Raw genomic sequence first — 16,129 nt, 5'->3', positions numbered from 1 at the left:
GGCCTGTGTGTTGGAGTAGGATGCAGTGCAACAGCAGTAAAGTATTTATTCTGTATCTGAGCTGGGCAGCTGAGAAAGCCCAGCCTGGGTACAAGCTTTGAGGCAGTTTCACTTTGCCTCAAAGCATGTCTGGACAATATGTGCACAGCTGTACAATTCGTTTGACCTTGCCCTTTTAACACAATGAGCTTGTATTAAAACAGGATACACTTCTGGACTGTCAGCCAGATCTCCATTGTGTGTGGCCAACCAGTGTGGTCACGCATTCCTCTTCTTGTGCAGCAACCTGGTCATTAATCTATGCTTCCCAACATGCAGACCAGCCCTAAAGGCAGCTGGCAGTATCTGCTGGAGCACTGGAAGGTAGGGAGCCCTTGGAGTGACAGTGTCAAAAGGAGCCAGCAAGAGTGTGCCCAGTGCTGCAAAACTGGTGGGTGAGAGGCATGAGTGGTAGGGTATGGACTGAAAACCTGTCAGGATGGAGCCTGTGAATGCCCCAACTTCCCTGTCCCCTGTGTGCCCTGGTTTTCACATTGAGGTTTTCACATTGCCCTAGGCAGGGAATGCAAGGAGCCCGTGCAGGTGCCAGCTGCAGTGCTGGCATGCCCTGGGACTCACTCGCCATCTCCTGCTATGGCCACACTCACAACTGCTCCTGCTTATCTGGGGGGGCTTATTCAAAATGCCGGTTATCTTTCCATGGATGCCAGGATATCAGAAATGAGATAAGGCTTGGCAAGGATGGTGCTTAGCAGGTGCTAAGAAGAGCTGATGGAGAGTGGTGACTGCATGCAGAGAGCACTCCTGCAGCCTGCTCTCCAGCACAGCCCTCAGCACCCGCTGCCATCTGACATTTCATTATCAGTGTGTCCCAACAGCCCCAGATAAAGACAGCAAATCAGTGTTGCTATGTCAGCTCAGTCCCCAAGCAGCTGGCTGAGGTAAAAATGGGTTAAGCATTCAGACATTGACCATTATTGCATTATACCAAGATCCTATCAGTTTGATAAGACGCTGAAACATGGCTTTAAAATTCACTGCAGCCCTCACATATTTTTTACTTTGATTCCTAGAATTCTTCTTGTCAGTTCCTCCAGAACAAGCAGGATGAATACAGGGCTCTGTGAATTGCCTCACTCACGCTTTACACAGAGGCAATGCTGCCCCTTTGCTTATCTGTTCTATCGACCCGTTGACATAGCTGAGGGTGGTGTTGCAAACTGATTTGCTATTGGTGATATTCTGAATAATAAAATGCTAATTTTATGAGTTAAACATTGAAGAGGTGCCATTAGTTTTCAAAAGTCATATTCCCACTTGGCTCTTCTCATAATCACTGCTACAAGAAAGATTACTGGGATGACCATAACAATAAAAACTAGAGGGGAGAATCCTTTTGCCTTTGTCTGGAGTTTGAAAAAAACCTTGGGGTTTTTAAATTTATTTTGCACTGGACAGCATTTATGTACATGGTCAGTGACTCTGCTTGCTGTTTATAAGATGTTTATTCTCAGAAAATATATATTTCTGGGTCTGGCGGTTTTTTAACTGCAGGAGCTGTTTATTAATAGCAGGAGCCCATCACAGATGAGATTGTGAGGGCGGTGTCTGAAAAGCAGAGGCAAGATAGGGTAGAGGGCTGAACCTTGAGTCCACCCCTTTTTTCTTATTGCATTGTTGCTCTTTGCCCTTCAGCCTCTCCTTTTCATGAGAAACTACTGAACTTGGAAGAAAGGCTCCACATTTCCATAGTCATGGCACTCTTTTCTTCCCTCACACCAGTGTTTATAGCCATTATATGTGTTTTGATTGGGGTAATAATGAAGAAGACGAAAGGAGAGAAGGAAAAATGTGACACTAAAAGCAAGCATCCATCTCGCCCATGGGTGGATGAAGATTTAAAAGATGGCACTGACCATCCCTTAGAAGAAGAAGGTAAGAAAAATCTTATCCCAAACACTTAAGTTGTTTGAATTTTATCTGCTGATACAGTAAAGGAGGTGCAATCTTCTGGACTTCTCCACAGTGATGGCAATGCTCAGTGCAACACTGCTGCTGTGCCCTGAGCTTGTCAGCTCCCAGGAAAAAGGCAGTCCTCATGTCATGTCACTCTTGGTGTTATTCTCTGTTCCCTTCAGACCCCACAGATCAGAGTGAAAAAAAAGAAAAAAAAAGAAATATCTTTTCAGAGACTCCTCTCTGTTCCTCCGTAGCTCAGATCTCAGACCTATGGGGGACTCTATGGACAATGTAAGGAAAGAGAGGAGATCCTGCTGAATTCCCCACAGTCTCCCCCCAGGCCTTATTAGTGTGAGGGAAGGGAAGACCTGAGCAGAGTGTTTTCATCTGCAAGTCATCCCACTTTATCACTCAGTGCTACATATTTGGTCTCAGCACAGCTGAAAAAGTTGGAAATGGGTTTATTACTGTTTTGACAAAGGTCCTCCATTTTGGCTTCTGAGAATGTTAATGACAGCTTTGCTGGGAGCTGTGTTGATCAAATATTTAAGAACAAAATGTGATAGTGATGATAATCTGTTCACTTGGTTGCATATTTGAACCCGTACAGAATGCCCTTTATTTTCATTAGCTTTTTCTGAATCACAGCTTGAACAGAAGTCTAAGCACAAAATGTACCCTTCTTTTTTATTACTTCCTAACTGTCCTCCATAAACTCACTTTATTTATTTGTGAAATAAAAATCTACCAAGTTCTGTTCCTATCAATTTTTAAAAGTTGTAGTTAATGCAGCTCTTTTGTTTCTCTTTTCTCCCTCAAGATGGTTTCAAAGGCTTTTTGAATGGTCTGTCTGGGTTATTTTTTCCCCATAATGACATGTTCCCTCAGTCTGCTTCTAGGAATATTAAAACTTACAGTGTTCTTCTGCACATAGACCTATTTCTAAGAACCACTCTTTCCTCAGTGTTCAGTGCACTTTGAGTTAGTGTTGTTTATCAGTTTCTGAAAACAGTTGATACCAGGAAAGTTTTAAACTCTGTTGACTATTTTCCAAATAGATACAATTTCTTTACAAAGCAGTTCATGTGTTTTATCCTCCTTTGTTCAATGCAAAATAGATTCTGTATAAAATTATCCCATAATTTCTTTGTTGCTAATGGCTTGCTACTTCAGTTAAATTGCTGTAAATTAGAATTCCTGTGGGTAGTTCAAATGATAATCTGTGAATTAGACTAAGGCTGTTTCTATCAGTTAGAAAATTTAGATCCTCTGCATAAACAAACTTGTTAGCTCTTATCAAGGAGCCTCATTGCCACAGCTCTACATAAAAAATTTTAGTCTTTTATGTGTTAGTTGTTTTCCCTGTAATTCAGATGCTAAATTCAAAGCTGTACTAGTTTAAAATTGCTTGCAAAAGGTTTTGACAGGTAGACATGTTAGAACTATTGCTAAGTTTTATTTGCTGTTAGGTAAAACCCTTCTCAATATACCATGTGATCAATATTAAATTTTCTTGCTATTTTGTTTTTAGTAACAAATAATGATCTTTCCCTTAATGGTATGTGATTGAAACCAATTTATTTGTAAAGCAGTAGCATCTTTTATCACTAGAAATATTAAAATAATTTCATCATTCATAGGGAAATTTTTATTCAGCAGGGGAAAGCCCAGCCTAAGTGAGAAGAGAAGCAAGGAGAAGAAGAGTTTGCTACTTTGCTAAAGCCTTAATTAAGAATCAAAACCTGTTAACCTTGTTGTCAGTGTTAAAATTTTCACTGACTGCACTAGATGCTGAAATGGAAACATGGATGTAAAAAGAGATTTTTTTAATAGTAAAGAATACTTTACCTGCTGTGTAAATTCTGCTATTTTAGTAATGTATCTTACTTTATTAGACAAGATCAGTTCTACTTAAATGTCTCAGGCTGGCTTGTGTTTAAAGATTAAGTTCCTCTGAAGACAATTTGAGGTAGGTAACTTGAAACATTCTTAAGGCCTTGTCTAAAGCTAGACTCAAGGGCTGCCACACGAGAACAAGCTGAATTTTCAACAGTCCCCTGAATAGGAAAGGGCAGCTAAAGACCAAGTCTTTTGATTCATGTCCCTTAGCAAAGCAAGGTCTCTTTGCTGAGAGAGTGAAGCACTCTGCTAGAAAAACAGAAAAGTACAGACCTTACTTGTACCCCCAAGAGCCTTCCCTGAAGTGGAACCCTCAGGGAGGTTTCCCATGAGAAGGACATACCTTTGAGCAGCAGAGCATTCAGTGCAAGTAGCTGAACTGCTTGGGCAGACTGAGTAGGGTCACTTATTGGCATTGAAGGGTAGAATTGTGAGGGCCAAGTGCTCCTGAGCTTGTCTGTGCTGTGCTTTCCATAGCTGAAGAGATGGATGTTTCTCGGAGGAGCCAGAAACTCCAGGTCTTTTGTTAAGTGCAAAGCACTCAGTCCATTTGTTTAATGCTTTAATTGGCAGTGCTTCAGATTTGTTTGCATGCCCATCTATCCTGTAACTTTTTACTTAATTTATAAGATCCAGAATGAGAGATTGGTGTGCTGTGGGTTGGCAAGGGCACTGGTGATACACTCTACTTAAGGACTACAAAACAATGCACGAAGTCCCAAATGTTCCGTGTCTTCTGAAAATGCACTGCAGGTTGCTTGTGATACTCCTTACGATAGACCTGTCCCACTTAAAAGCATTTCTCCTATCCCCAGTTTCAAAGACTTCCCATACCTTAATAATACTACTACTGTCATGGAGGAGGCAGTAGCAATTTAAACTTCCTTTTCAATGACAGTTCATGTTTTTTATCATTTAGGAAGAACACAGGACTTAGATGGACACAATGCATTACTGTGTGTATCTTCCTGCTGCTGCAGATACATCCAGCCTTTGTCATCAGCTGAACGAACATGAAAACTGGACTTTTGTGACCCTTTTTCTTTAACCTTGCTGAAAGGCTTGTCTAGAATTTCTTACTGTGGGTTAAAAACCCTTCTCTACCTTTCTGCCGGCCCAAACTCATTTAGTGCTACTGTATATGCATTTAATCTCTTCCATTCTCTTGATTTTAAAGGATTCTCTTCCAGCCCTGGTATATATCCTCCCTTGGTTTATGGATAGCAACCAGATTACCTCTCACCTTTCGCCATAGTAGGTTTTCTCTTTATATAATGGCCACTCTATTTCTCTTAAGAAAACCTTCTGCAACTATATTCCAGTTGAGGTAATTTTCACAATATTTTCATGCTGGATTCTTTCTTCCAGGCTCTGTGCCTCTCCAGCTTGCTACTTCTTTTGCTTAAGATCCCTGACCCACTCTTGAGGTTTCCAGGATCAGCCTGCTAACCACTATTTATAACCCAGTAGTAGGGTAATCCATCTCTTTTAGTTCTCTATTAGTCACACTCAGTTCAGGGCTGGATTCACTACTGGGATTCCTGTCGTGGCCCATTTTGCAGCAGTCTGCCATTAATCAGACAAAGAACCCACAGGGTCAATCACTCAGCATTTAAGACCAAAGATGTGAAAACTTTCTTACCTACATTGAATTTTTTTCCTATGTGTCATGTCTTTACACTGTAAACGAAAATTAGAGAGGAACTGTATGTTTAGGAAGCAATTCCCTAGAGAAACTTTATTGGAAAGCGAATGCAGAAATCTTGACTGGGATTTCTCAAGGATCAGTCTCAGGACCAATTGTTAATACTATCTAGTGGTCTTTGCAAAAAACCAAGGAGAGTAAAAGTGAAATATCTTAATAACATACAACTGGAAGCCAGCAAGACAGAGAAGTGTCAGTGCAGGTAAAATAAGTGGCCAATAGGAGTGAAATAACAACTTATTGTTCCCATTATGAGTTTTTAATTAAGAAGTCATGCTTCAAACTGAGGTAGAATTTATTATATGATTTGCAGGCTGATTATAACCTCCCATATGGACTGTTGGAAGAACAGTCATCATCCTAACGTATCCAGAGAGGAATTTCTGATAGAGATAGAAAAATAGTACTTTTAAAATGAGATTCCATTTGGGATGTCTGAGCCAAAACCCTTGCAAATTTACTTAAAAAGCAAGAAGCTTGATGACTGCTGTATGGGCAACAGAATTGATGGCAATCTTGAGAATGTAGCTAACAAGGTAATAGACTTGCTAGCAGGATGTCTGTTGTCCATCAAGTGGTGGAATACAAAGAGATATAAACAAGACACTTGTGGTATTGAATAATGTGACCGTACAAACAGGAGTATGTCTAAACACAGCAATTAGAAATATAGAAAGCATGCACTAAACAGATGGTGCTGATAATGATTTAAAGTTAGCATATGGATAATGTTAACTGCTAAGAAAGAATGGTAGACACATGGTGGAAGAGAATATATAATAGATTAATTTATTTTTTAAAAATAAATTTGCCAGGAGAGTTTTGGTTTTGTATGTCAGTTCCTGCACTTCTAGGTTTTTCTGCTTCAGCCGGTATTCCTGTGTTGAGTGTATTGAAGTTTTCCATTCTCATTACCCATCTCACCTTTGTCCCATGTTCAAAATCTTTGAAAGTTTCTTTTTTCTCCTTATTATTAAGTTGAATTATCTTCACTTCTCTTCTACATACGTAGGAAAACCCCCACACAACACAAAACAAGCAAGCACTCATCACTATTTCACTGAGCGTAGACCACAAAGGGAACATTATCAAGAGGCACCCTTTAACTTTTTGAGCTTGCAAGATGATCACAAAAATATTTTTCACAAGGGCTCACTGCTTTCCATTAACCTGCAGCCAGGTCCTTGCAGACTGTGACCAAGAGTGCTTAACACAGGCATGAAATGCTAAACAAAACAAATTCACAAATTCTCAGGGTGAATTCCTCGTACACAAAATGAAATGTGTGCTGTTTGGGGCCAGAACCATTCAGTTTAGATTCAATTTATGAAACTGGATTTATTTCACCCCTTTGCACAGGCTGAGCCACACTTGTGAATATTTCACTGCTTTTAAAATGAACAAAAAGCTAGCCTGGTCTCTAAGGCAACTGCATACTACTAAAATACAGAAGTAATTGCTGTTTGAATTTGTGTGGAGATTGCTGTGATTCAGGAATAATAGCCTAATAGCGACAGAAAAAGAACTGGAATATTTTTTCCTGACTCAGCTCTCTGTAGTAGATTGCTCAATACTATTGACTAGTCAAAATGTAGCATTTAAATGGCTTTAATTTCCACATCATAGCTGCAAAAAAATGCTATCCATGCTGGTTCTAGGAATATGGGGGAGAAAGAGGCCTCAGAGACAACAGAAGATTCATTTTGTGATATAAACAGAGAGATTTCAGTGAAATGGAGAATCATTTTGAGTTCTTAAATTAAAGCCAAGAAACACAATATCCTACATTTGATATGTTGTTATCCTAAGTATAGATGCCTGACATCCATTTCCTCTTATGCTGAAAGTATCAGGAAACCAAAGAGCTTAACCACAAAGTCACATTTCTGCAGAGCCAAAGCTTGCAGTGCTCCTGCTATGAAGCATGGATATGGAAGAAGTTGACATTCAGCTCTTCAGAGGGGATTTTACACATATTGGTAGTTAAGCTTTCTCCTTAACTTCAGTAATTTAATTGATTTTTTTTCCTTATTAAACAGTTCAAGAAGGAACACACATGTTCACAGTTACTTGCTGTTTTCAGTTTGTAATGCATTTTTACAGGCAGGCTTGCAGGCTCAAGTGGAGAAGGCAATGATTTCTCTATGGATCACATTTGCTAGAGCCAGCCAGGACCCTCCTGCCTCTTGGTATTTAAACAAGAGGCTTATTCAGTAGCTGGAGCTGGGGATCAGTGAGTTGTGTCAACTGGAACCTCAGACTTTGCCTCACCAGTGGTGTAGAAGTGCAGTGTGTGCCAGTGCAAGACAAGGTGTGTTACAGTGTGAATGCCAAGGATATCAACAACATTCTTCAGAAAAAAAAAAATCCCTAACCACTCGTATTTTCTTGCAGAGGGTGAGGAAGAGTGGCAAGGACTTGAAGAGAATGTTGCCCATGTTCCCTTCACTGGCGAGCGCTACTCTGAGGCTGAAATGATTGAAAGGTCACAGACATTCTATGAGCTTCTGAACAAGAGGAGGTCTGTCAGGTTTCTCAGTGATGAGCCAGTCCCCAGGGAGGTAATCGATAATGTCATCAGAACAGCAGGTAGGTACTGAGCGGTTCAAGGTCTGGGAGAAAAAAAAGGATCAGCGTTGCTGTTCAACTGTCCAGCTGTGAAAAGGTGGTGTGGAAAAGCCAAGGGAACTGGAATTTTGCTTATGGTTTTCCTAGAAACACCTGTAGCTGGAATTAATTAGCACCCATTGATTAACTGGAAATTACTCGGCTTGAACAACTGCTGTCAGAGACTGGTTTGGAGTACTCCCAATTCCTTTGTATTTGCAGTTCACCCATAAGGGAAGAAGAGCATTTCAACAGCATAAAAAATATAACTTCATTTTCAACCTTTAAGAGATGCTATTTACAATTAAATTTATGTGTGATTTATCAAGACATCATTCAAATAGAAATATATTGAAGTGTTTTCTCAAAAATATCAAGCCATGTGTATTTCACATGCTTTGAAATGTAATGCATTATAATTACATATTGTTTTTTGTTTTCGGGGTCCCCCCACAAACAAATAGATTAAATTGTCTCAGCCATGCAAAATATTTCAGTAGACATAAATGGTTGGTGCTTAATAAAGGGAAAGAATTTCAGTCTAGTACAAAAACCCTTTTCCAGTCCTTCCAACAGTAGTGCCAGACCCCTGTTGCATATGATTGGAGTGTTATGTTGAGGACTCTAATAGAGGTTATTTGACTGAATGTTAGAAATTGATTATCTTTTTTGTTGCTGTTATGAGAATTTATGTGTTTCAAGTCATTACTGTCATGTCCTGGCCTAATCTCATCTCTGCTTTAATAACATTGACTTCAGCCAGGAGTGGTTTTGACCCTCATTATTTCTCTTATTCTATGAGCCAGCTGCTGCTGCTATAGAAAATATTCCCAAGCTGCCTTAGAGAAAAGTTCAGTAGTCTTTAGCGGGGTTAATAATTTAAAGAATCTCCACATTTGAGGTGCATTATTTTCCCTTTAAAAATTGTAAACAGCTTTGTTTCTGCACTGTAACAAGTCTCCATCTCCCTCTAATTAACTAGGAATCATTAAAACACTGAGCATGTTTTGGCAAATGCAGCAAAGCAAACAAGCCTGGCGTGCAGATGAAGTACTTAGTAACCCTGAAAGCTTTGGGCTGTGTAGAGAAAAAGAAAACAAAGGGAAGCATGAATGCCATCAGTTTTTACCCAAACCTGAGGAAAGTCAAGGTTCACAATATAAAAACGTTTTCATATATCAAGAGAGTTCAAGCTGCTGTTTCAGTGTTTCTTGAACTAAAATTAGTCCTTAGTATTGTATGCATTCAAATTCTTCAAGTATTCTTAAATGTATACGAGGGACCAGAGAGAGCTAAGCAATCTTCTTAATCTATATATCTGTGAACCTGTGCAGATATATATTCTTCACCTTCTGGCTTTTGACCTTTGGCCATTAAATTATTTCTCCAGCAGTGTTAGTGGGTGAGCAAGTACAGATTTAATGTGTGCACACCTATAAACACGAGTTTCTTTGGGACAACAAACTCAAACCTGCACACTCTATGGCAGATGTCTGCTTTGTACAGCTCCTTATCTTTGTCACTCAGTGACAGGCTCCTGCAGGTGGTCACTTAGCCTTGCTTTCTTGAAAGTTGTTTTTTTCACCCTTTAGCTTAATCCATGTGTCAGAGTTGGCTGTGTATTCAGACAGAGCTCTGCTTTTGGCACAACACCTTGTAATAACATTATTGTGTTCATTTATATTGCACCATATCACTGTCTCATCATAAGAATCACCAAAAAAAGGAATTTTTTGCAAATCCTTACACTGGCTTCCTGTAAGATGGCAGTATGAAAGGACTAACCTCTGTTCTTCAATGGGACTTCACATTCTTTGAGAAAGAAATGGACAGGATTGTCTGCCAGAATTTAGTCCTTTTCTTTCCATCTCATCCGCTTGCTTTCCCATTGCTCAGTTGGTCAGCCTGAAAGCTCACAAGGAAGAGCTGATACTTCTCACTGCCCACACTCCTTCTTGGGTTTTTACTTTTCCCTGTTTTTGTATGAAGGTACTTCACCTAGTGGAGCACACACTGAGCCCTGGACCTTTGTGGTAGTGCAAGATCCATATTTAAAACATAAGATTCGTGAAATCGTAGAAGAAGAAGAGGAAATCAACTACAAAAAAAGGATGGGAGACAGATGGGTTAATGACCTGAAAAGACTGAGGTATGAAAAGTCAATTACCTAAGGGGTGGGAAGAGAGCTGTTGTTTCAGTGTAGGAAAGACTTCTATAATTTTCAATTTCTTTCTCCCTCTCACTTTTAATTTTTTTCTAAAATCCATGTTTGGAACCAAAAACTTATAGATATGTGTAGAATTGTGGCTTGGTAGCTGGTTCATAAAATTGCTTCCAGTAAAAGGGATTTACATGCTCTCTACTTTGAAAATTTTCCAAGCGCTTGGCTCCATCTCTATTTTTCCTATGCAACCTCTGTGGCTGAAATTCTTGTCCCAGATTTTTTCTTGTTTGCCAAACAGTCAAGCTCCCAAAGTCACTGGAAGCTTTGCTACCAACTGAGGAAGCCCCAAGGCCTGTCCCTATCCAAGTGCTGAATTATGCAATACTTAATTGTTCCAAACGCCCTCCGAAATCTGACTGACTTGCTTAACTTCACACAATGGGAAGATGTCTACTGAGCCTTGGCTTGTCAAATGGAGCATGTGCACAAAGCTTTGTAGGGTTGACTTGCCCTACTTGTTTGGTAACGTTACTATTTTTCAGGTGCTTAGGTGCTATGCAAATTTATGTGCTAAGCAAACAACTAAATGCCAGAGGTTCTTATATTTTGATTCAGAACAGTAGAAAGCACTCATTTTCTTGTCTAAATCCTATATCGTGATTGTCACTTAAGAAGTTGGGAACCAAATGAATTGTAACAGGGAGGAAATACCCAGGAACAGAATAACAATATTTGCCATTGCAATGTATTTAGGTTTAGACCTTAGACAAAAAAGTTTTGAACTTTTCTGACAGCAGTCTTCCCTACAATGACAAAAAAAAAAGTTGACACTGCTGGTAACAGGCAAACCTGCAAAATTCCAGGTATTAAATAATCTAAAAGGCAAATGCTCATGAGGTCAGCTCGTAGATAAGAGGTCAAGAACTATCTCTTATTTGTATGCAATTCCACTCTTCAGAGTGAGCACAGCAATTCCTCAGTCAAATCTGTTAAAATTGAGAACTCTATTCAAGCTTTTTTTCTTTCTGAAATGTTTCTATTTAAGCTGATAATACTTAATCCTTTGCAGTAAATGCTCTAAGGTTTATTCTACTGCTATAATTGTCATGTACCTTTAGTGCCCCTCTGCAGACAGCTAATGTAACTTACAGGAAAGTAAAAAAGTTTCAAAGTAAATGTCTTAAACATTCTTTTGCAGAACAAATTGGATCAAAGAGTACTTGGACACTGCTCCGTATTTGATCCTCATTTTCAAGCAGGTATATGGGCGGCTTCCAAATGGCAAAAAGAAGACCCACTACTACAATGAAATCAGTGTTTCCATTGCCTGTGGTATCCTGCTTGCTGCACTGCAGGTACATTGACAGAACCAACATACTGTGAGTCAATATATTAGTCTGGATTATGTACCAAGACTGTTCTGCCCAAATGAGGGTGGAACCCAGTTTAGATTTTAACATTTTTAGACTCCTGGATTACTCCAATTCCTGTCAATATGTCTCAGTTTTGAGTTTTACAGTTATTTTACACAGGTCTATCTGAGAAGGTGATTCCTATCCTCAGTACTGGTTAACAGGAAGAAAAATATAATGTAGCTTCCAGAGTTGTCACTCTTCTCTCGGCACAGGCTTCAGCCCCTGTGGTTTCTGCCTTATGCTAAGAGGGCTGACAGGCTCTTCAGACTACCCAAGCACGACTGTGTGGTGCCACACTGGCCCCTTCTTTTCAGTAATCCCTACAAAACAGCTTGACACCAAACCACTTTTAGTATACAATGCTGGAAAAAAAAATCAGGGACATATTCCACAGAACAGGCTGTACTATTTCAATCAGTCCTTCTGAGGCATTTCTGAAAGTGAACTGATCTCTAAAGCTCAGCATGTTTGACACCAGCCAGTTAGATTTTCTCAGTGGTTTGTCAGTGTTCAGTTCTGCTTCTCCTATCTGATGTACTCACACAAGTGTTAAATAGAGAAGCTATTCTGATAGTTAACCTGGCCTGACAGCAAGATAACAGCAAGGTGCCTCCTCTTATATCAGGCCAATTTCCTACCAGGCACTGCCATTTCTCCTCCATTCTGTTTTGAATGACGTTTTCTTTCATGCATTGCTGCTCCTCAGGCACCATTCAGCACCATCACTATTAGCTCTTCTCCTCTGGAGGAGATTGCAGAGATTACTTAACATGACAGGTGCATTTCTTGGACACCTCTCCTTGGCTGACTTGTATCTCAGAGCCTCCCAAAATGCTTGCAATGAGCAGACAGAGAGACTGAAATCCACATGTGCAGCTCTCAGGAAGCGACTCAGCTGTGTGATCATACCTTGGATGATGTCAGCTCTTTATTGTTTGCCAGATTTTTTAGGGTTTTTTGTGAGATTTTGAATGAGAGGAAGAGTGATATATAGACTTATTTTGGGATTCTGATGTAATCCATAACAATGGCCTTTGTGAGAGATGTCTTGTGACAACTTCTGAGGCAGAGCCCATGCTCCCTGTCCCTGCGAGGTACAGCTCTTGAGGAGGAGCTCAAGTGTTCACAAAGCTGTAAGGCATCTTCCTGCCAGCTGTATGGAGGCAAGAACTGAAACAGTTCTCTGTATGAGCCAGATCGTGGAATCATGGAATAGTTTGGTTTGGAATGGATGTTTCAAGGTCATCTAGTCCAACCACCAGCACCATGGGATGACATTCCAATCATGGACCCATAATTGTTCTGAACTTTCCTGTGGCCACAGATTCCCCATCACACTGAGCAGGGCAGGCAGGCTCTGGCTCTCCAGCCACACACACGGACATGGCAGAACTGTGCTGTTGCTGTGCTGGAGAAATGCTCTACTTCTCTGTAAGCAGAGCAGGCATCTTCTACAGTGCCACTGAGGCTGTGAGTAAATCGGGTGTTCTAAAGCCTGCAGCAGGTCTAAGGAAGCAGCATTTCTGGACTAGAAGGATGTGTGCAGGTGTAGTGGGAACAACCACTGCATAGAAAGAGCACAGACCTCTGTCTCACTGTTGCTGTCTGTCTCGCTGCAGAACGCGGGTCTGTACACGGTGACCTCCACACCCCTGAACTGCGGCCCCCAGCTCCGGGTGCTGCTCCAGCGCCCAGCAAACGAGAAGCTCCTGTTGCTGCTCCCTGTTGGCTATCCCAAGAAAGATGCCACCGTGCCCGCACTGACCCGGAAGCCGCTGGAAGACATCATGGTGTTCATGTGAGCCCAGTGCCAGGAGGAAGGAGAGCATCCCTGCTGACAGCTGAAGCTGTCACTGCTGTGTTTCTGTGCATCGTGCCCTTATGCCGCCGTTGCTCTGGCTGTTTACTCCTCTATTTCTCTTAGTGCTAGTAATCTACGAACAGCAGTGAGCAGACAAACACTGTGCTTTGGACAGCTGCTGTTACCTATCTGACCGGGGCATTGCTCCAGGGGATATGTACAGTGGCACTTAAATGACCCCATCACTTGATTTTTCTCATGCATTGTGGGGACGAATCTCTTCTTGAACTGGAATATATATTTTCCTTATACTTCTGTGATTGCCATTACACAGTCATTTTAACTTAAGAATTTTAATGAAAGTTGTATTAAAAGATAGAAAGCGGTCAAACGGAGCTGTCCTATCTTAGTCAGTGTGTGCTGTTTAAATGCCCCTTCCCCTTTACTGTGTTCAGCTGTGTGTAGAAAGATGCTATTTCCCTCCTACATGGTAGGATTTCTCCACTTGATTGATCTCAAAAACTTTCTTAAGCTATTGCAGCCACGAGTGTCTTAGGTTGGGGGAAATTTAGTCGGAGCAAGGCATACAAGTCATTTGCTTGTGGCCATTTATTTATACACGTTCCTGGCACAGTTAGATCATGTGGTAGCTATCAGTCGTGCCCCCGGTGCTTTGCTGCTTCCCCTGGAAGTAGCGCAGAGGGAACTACTATTCCGGTTATCCTGTTCGTACCTACAACCACACCAGTTTAACACGCTGAAGCTGAAACTGCTTTGGAGACGCTGACAGGTGAGCGGTGCTCTGAAGTCGGCCCCGATCCGGGGTTTGGGAGCGGCGCTGGAATCGCTGGAAGCGCTGGAATCGCTGGAAGCGCTGGAATCGCTGCGATGCCGGGCGGGCAGAGCCCCCTCGTGGGGCCGCGGGTCCGCCAGCAGCGACACGGGAAACGCTGAGAGAGACACGTCCGTCCTGCAGGGCTCTCTGCTCTAGGAAACACTTCCCCACCTGATCTCTGCTGCTTCCCACGTCAGGCACACTCAGCCAAACTGGCTTCAGCCGTCCTTGAAGGATGAGAGGCTGGAGAGCAGTGCCATGGAAAGGGACCTGGGGGTCCTGGTCCATGGCAAGTTGAACACGAGTCAGCAGTGCCCTGGCAGCCAGGAGGGCCAACCCTGTCCTGGGGGGCAGCAGGCACAGCATGGCCAGCCAGGCAAGGGAGGGGATTGTCCTGCTCTGCTCTGAGCTGGGGCAGCCTCACCTCCAGTGCTGGGGACAGCTTTGGGTAAAGCTGTCAGAGAGCGTCCAAAGGAGTAGCAATGAAGATGGTGAAGGAAGGACTCGAGGAAATGGCCTGAAGTTGTGTCAGGGAGATTTAGGATGGTATTAGAAAAGGGTTCTTCACCCAGATGGTGGTTGGGCACTGGAACAGGCTCCCCAGGGCTGTGGTCACAGCACCAATGTGACAGAGTTCAGGAGGTGTTTGGACAATGCTCTCTGGCACATGGTGTGACTCTTGGGCATGGTGACTCTTGGGCATGGTGCTGTGCAGGGCCAGAAGCTGGACTCGATCCTTGGGGGTCCCTTCTAACTCAGGATATTCTGTGATTGTGAGTTAACTCACTCCTTATCTGAAGTCTAACCTGGTCTAGTGGAAGGCTCAGCAGGGAGAACTGAAACTACAGGATCTTTAAGGTTCCTTGCAATCCAAACCATTCTATGATTCTACAAGTCAAATCCCATGTACCATCACTTGTCAGCTGGGCAAGTGGACAGGAGAATGTTTTGCAGAGGTACAGATTTTGGTCACATCAACGCCTCTGTCAAGCAGTGGGAAAATCTGTTTTCCTCTCTGGCAGACCATTTTGCTGGTATAGAAGATACGGCAATGTCTCTGTCTGTTGTACTAGCCTGTTTCATGTTCTCAATGGTACAGCTACAGCAGGAAGTTTCTTATGCAGGCCTAGTCAGAGATCAGCTTTTGTAACTACAGACAAATAAAATCTTAAAACAAACAAACAAACAAACAAACAAAAAAGGATCTACACACTTTCGAGATCTAAAAAACTAATAAGGGAGATAGAGATGAGCTGAACCAAGCCATGAAGCAAAGGCTGATCAGCTGCAGGTACCCAGTTATCATGAATATATATTAAAGTCACTGTTCCAAGTTTTCCTTCTGTGCAGATGCTGCTCTGCCCCATTGTGTCCCTTCACAAGCAGTTTGTACCTGCTAGTACTACTATGTTTTAATTCAGAGTTCACATCAACAGAGGGAGGACTGAATAATCCCTGTCACATTGCAATCTTTCCTACAGAAATAAACTCTCAGCTACAGAATAAATTGCTTCTGCCTGGTCTCAGTCTGCAAAATAGATGGCACTCAGAGAAACTTTACTAAATTAATTCAGTTTCAAACAGCAGGAGCTTGCACACATAAGGCTATTCTAGTGTGGTTTCATAACTAAAAAAACAAAGAACTAAAGCGGTTTAAAAAATACACAAAAAATTGTCACAATAACAAGAATTGGTATATACCAATTTACCTCTTCACACCAAAGAAGATTTTTTCTCTATATGT

The 16,129-nt window shown here is 41.7% G+C and overlaps 1 protein-coding gene across 7 annotated transcripts in view; it reads left to right on the top strand.

The window, feature by feature from the left end:
- IYD (iodotyrosine deiodinase) overlaps nt 1-13,945 on the top strand; it is a 66,818-nt gene extending 52,873 nt beyond the window's left edge. For 3 of the 7 annotated variants that reach the window (XM_088161736.1, XM_088161734.1, XM_088161733.1), the window contains 5 exons: nt 1,696-1,935; nt 7,958-8,152; nt 10,160-10,319; nt 11,533-11,689; nt 13,369-13,945. In XM_088161736.1, the coding sequence (XP_088017862.1) occupies nt 1,755-1,935; nt 7,958-8,152; nt 10,160-10,319; nt 11,533-11,689; nt 13,369-13,551 (876 nt within the window). In that variant the 5' untranslated portion in view covers nt 1,696-1,754 and the 3' untranslated portion in view covers nt 13,552-13,945. Of the gene's footprint in view, nt 1-220; nt 364-1,695; nt 1,936-7,957; nt 8,153-10,159; nt 10,320-11,532; nt 11,690-13,368 lie in introns of those variants that run through there. The other 4 variants (XM_088161738.1, XM_088161737.1, XM_088161735.1 and 1 more) reach the window with 3 other exon arrangements.
- The last annotated feature ends 2,184 nt before the right edge of the window (nt 13,946-16,129 follow it).

Source organism: Sturnus vulgaris, chromosome 3, assembly GCF_052056855.1.
Source record: "Sturnus vulgaris isolate bStuVul1 chromosome 3, bStuVul1.hap1, whole genome shotgun sequence".
Taxonomy (NCBI): domain Eukaryota; kingdom Metazoa; phylum Chordata; class Aves; order Passeriformes; family Sturnidae; genus Sturnus; species Sturnus vulgaris.
The sequence above is the reverse complement of the archived record's forward strand: the minus strand, read 5'-3'. Positions and strand labels throughout refer to the sequence as shown.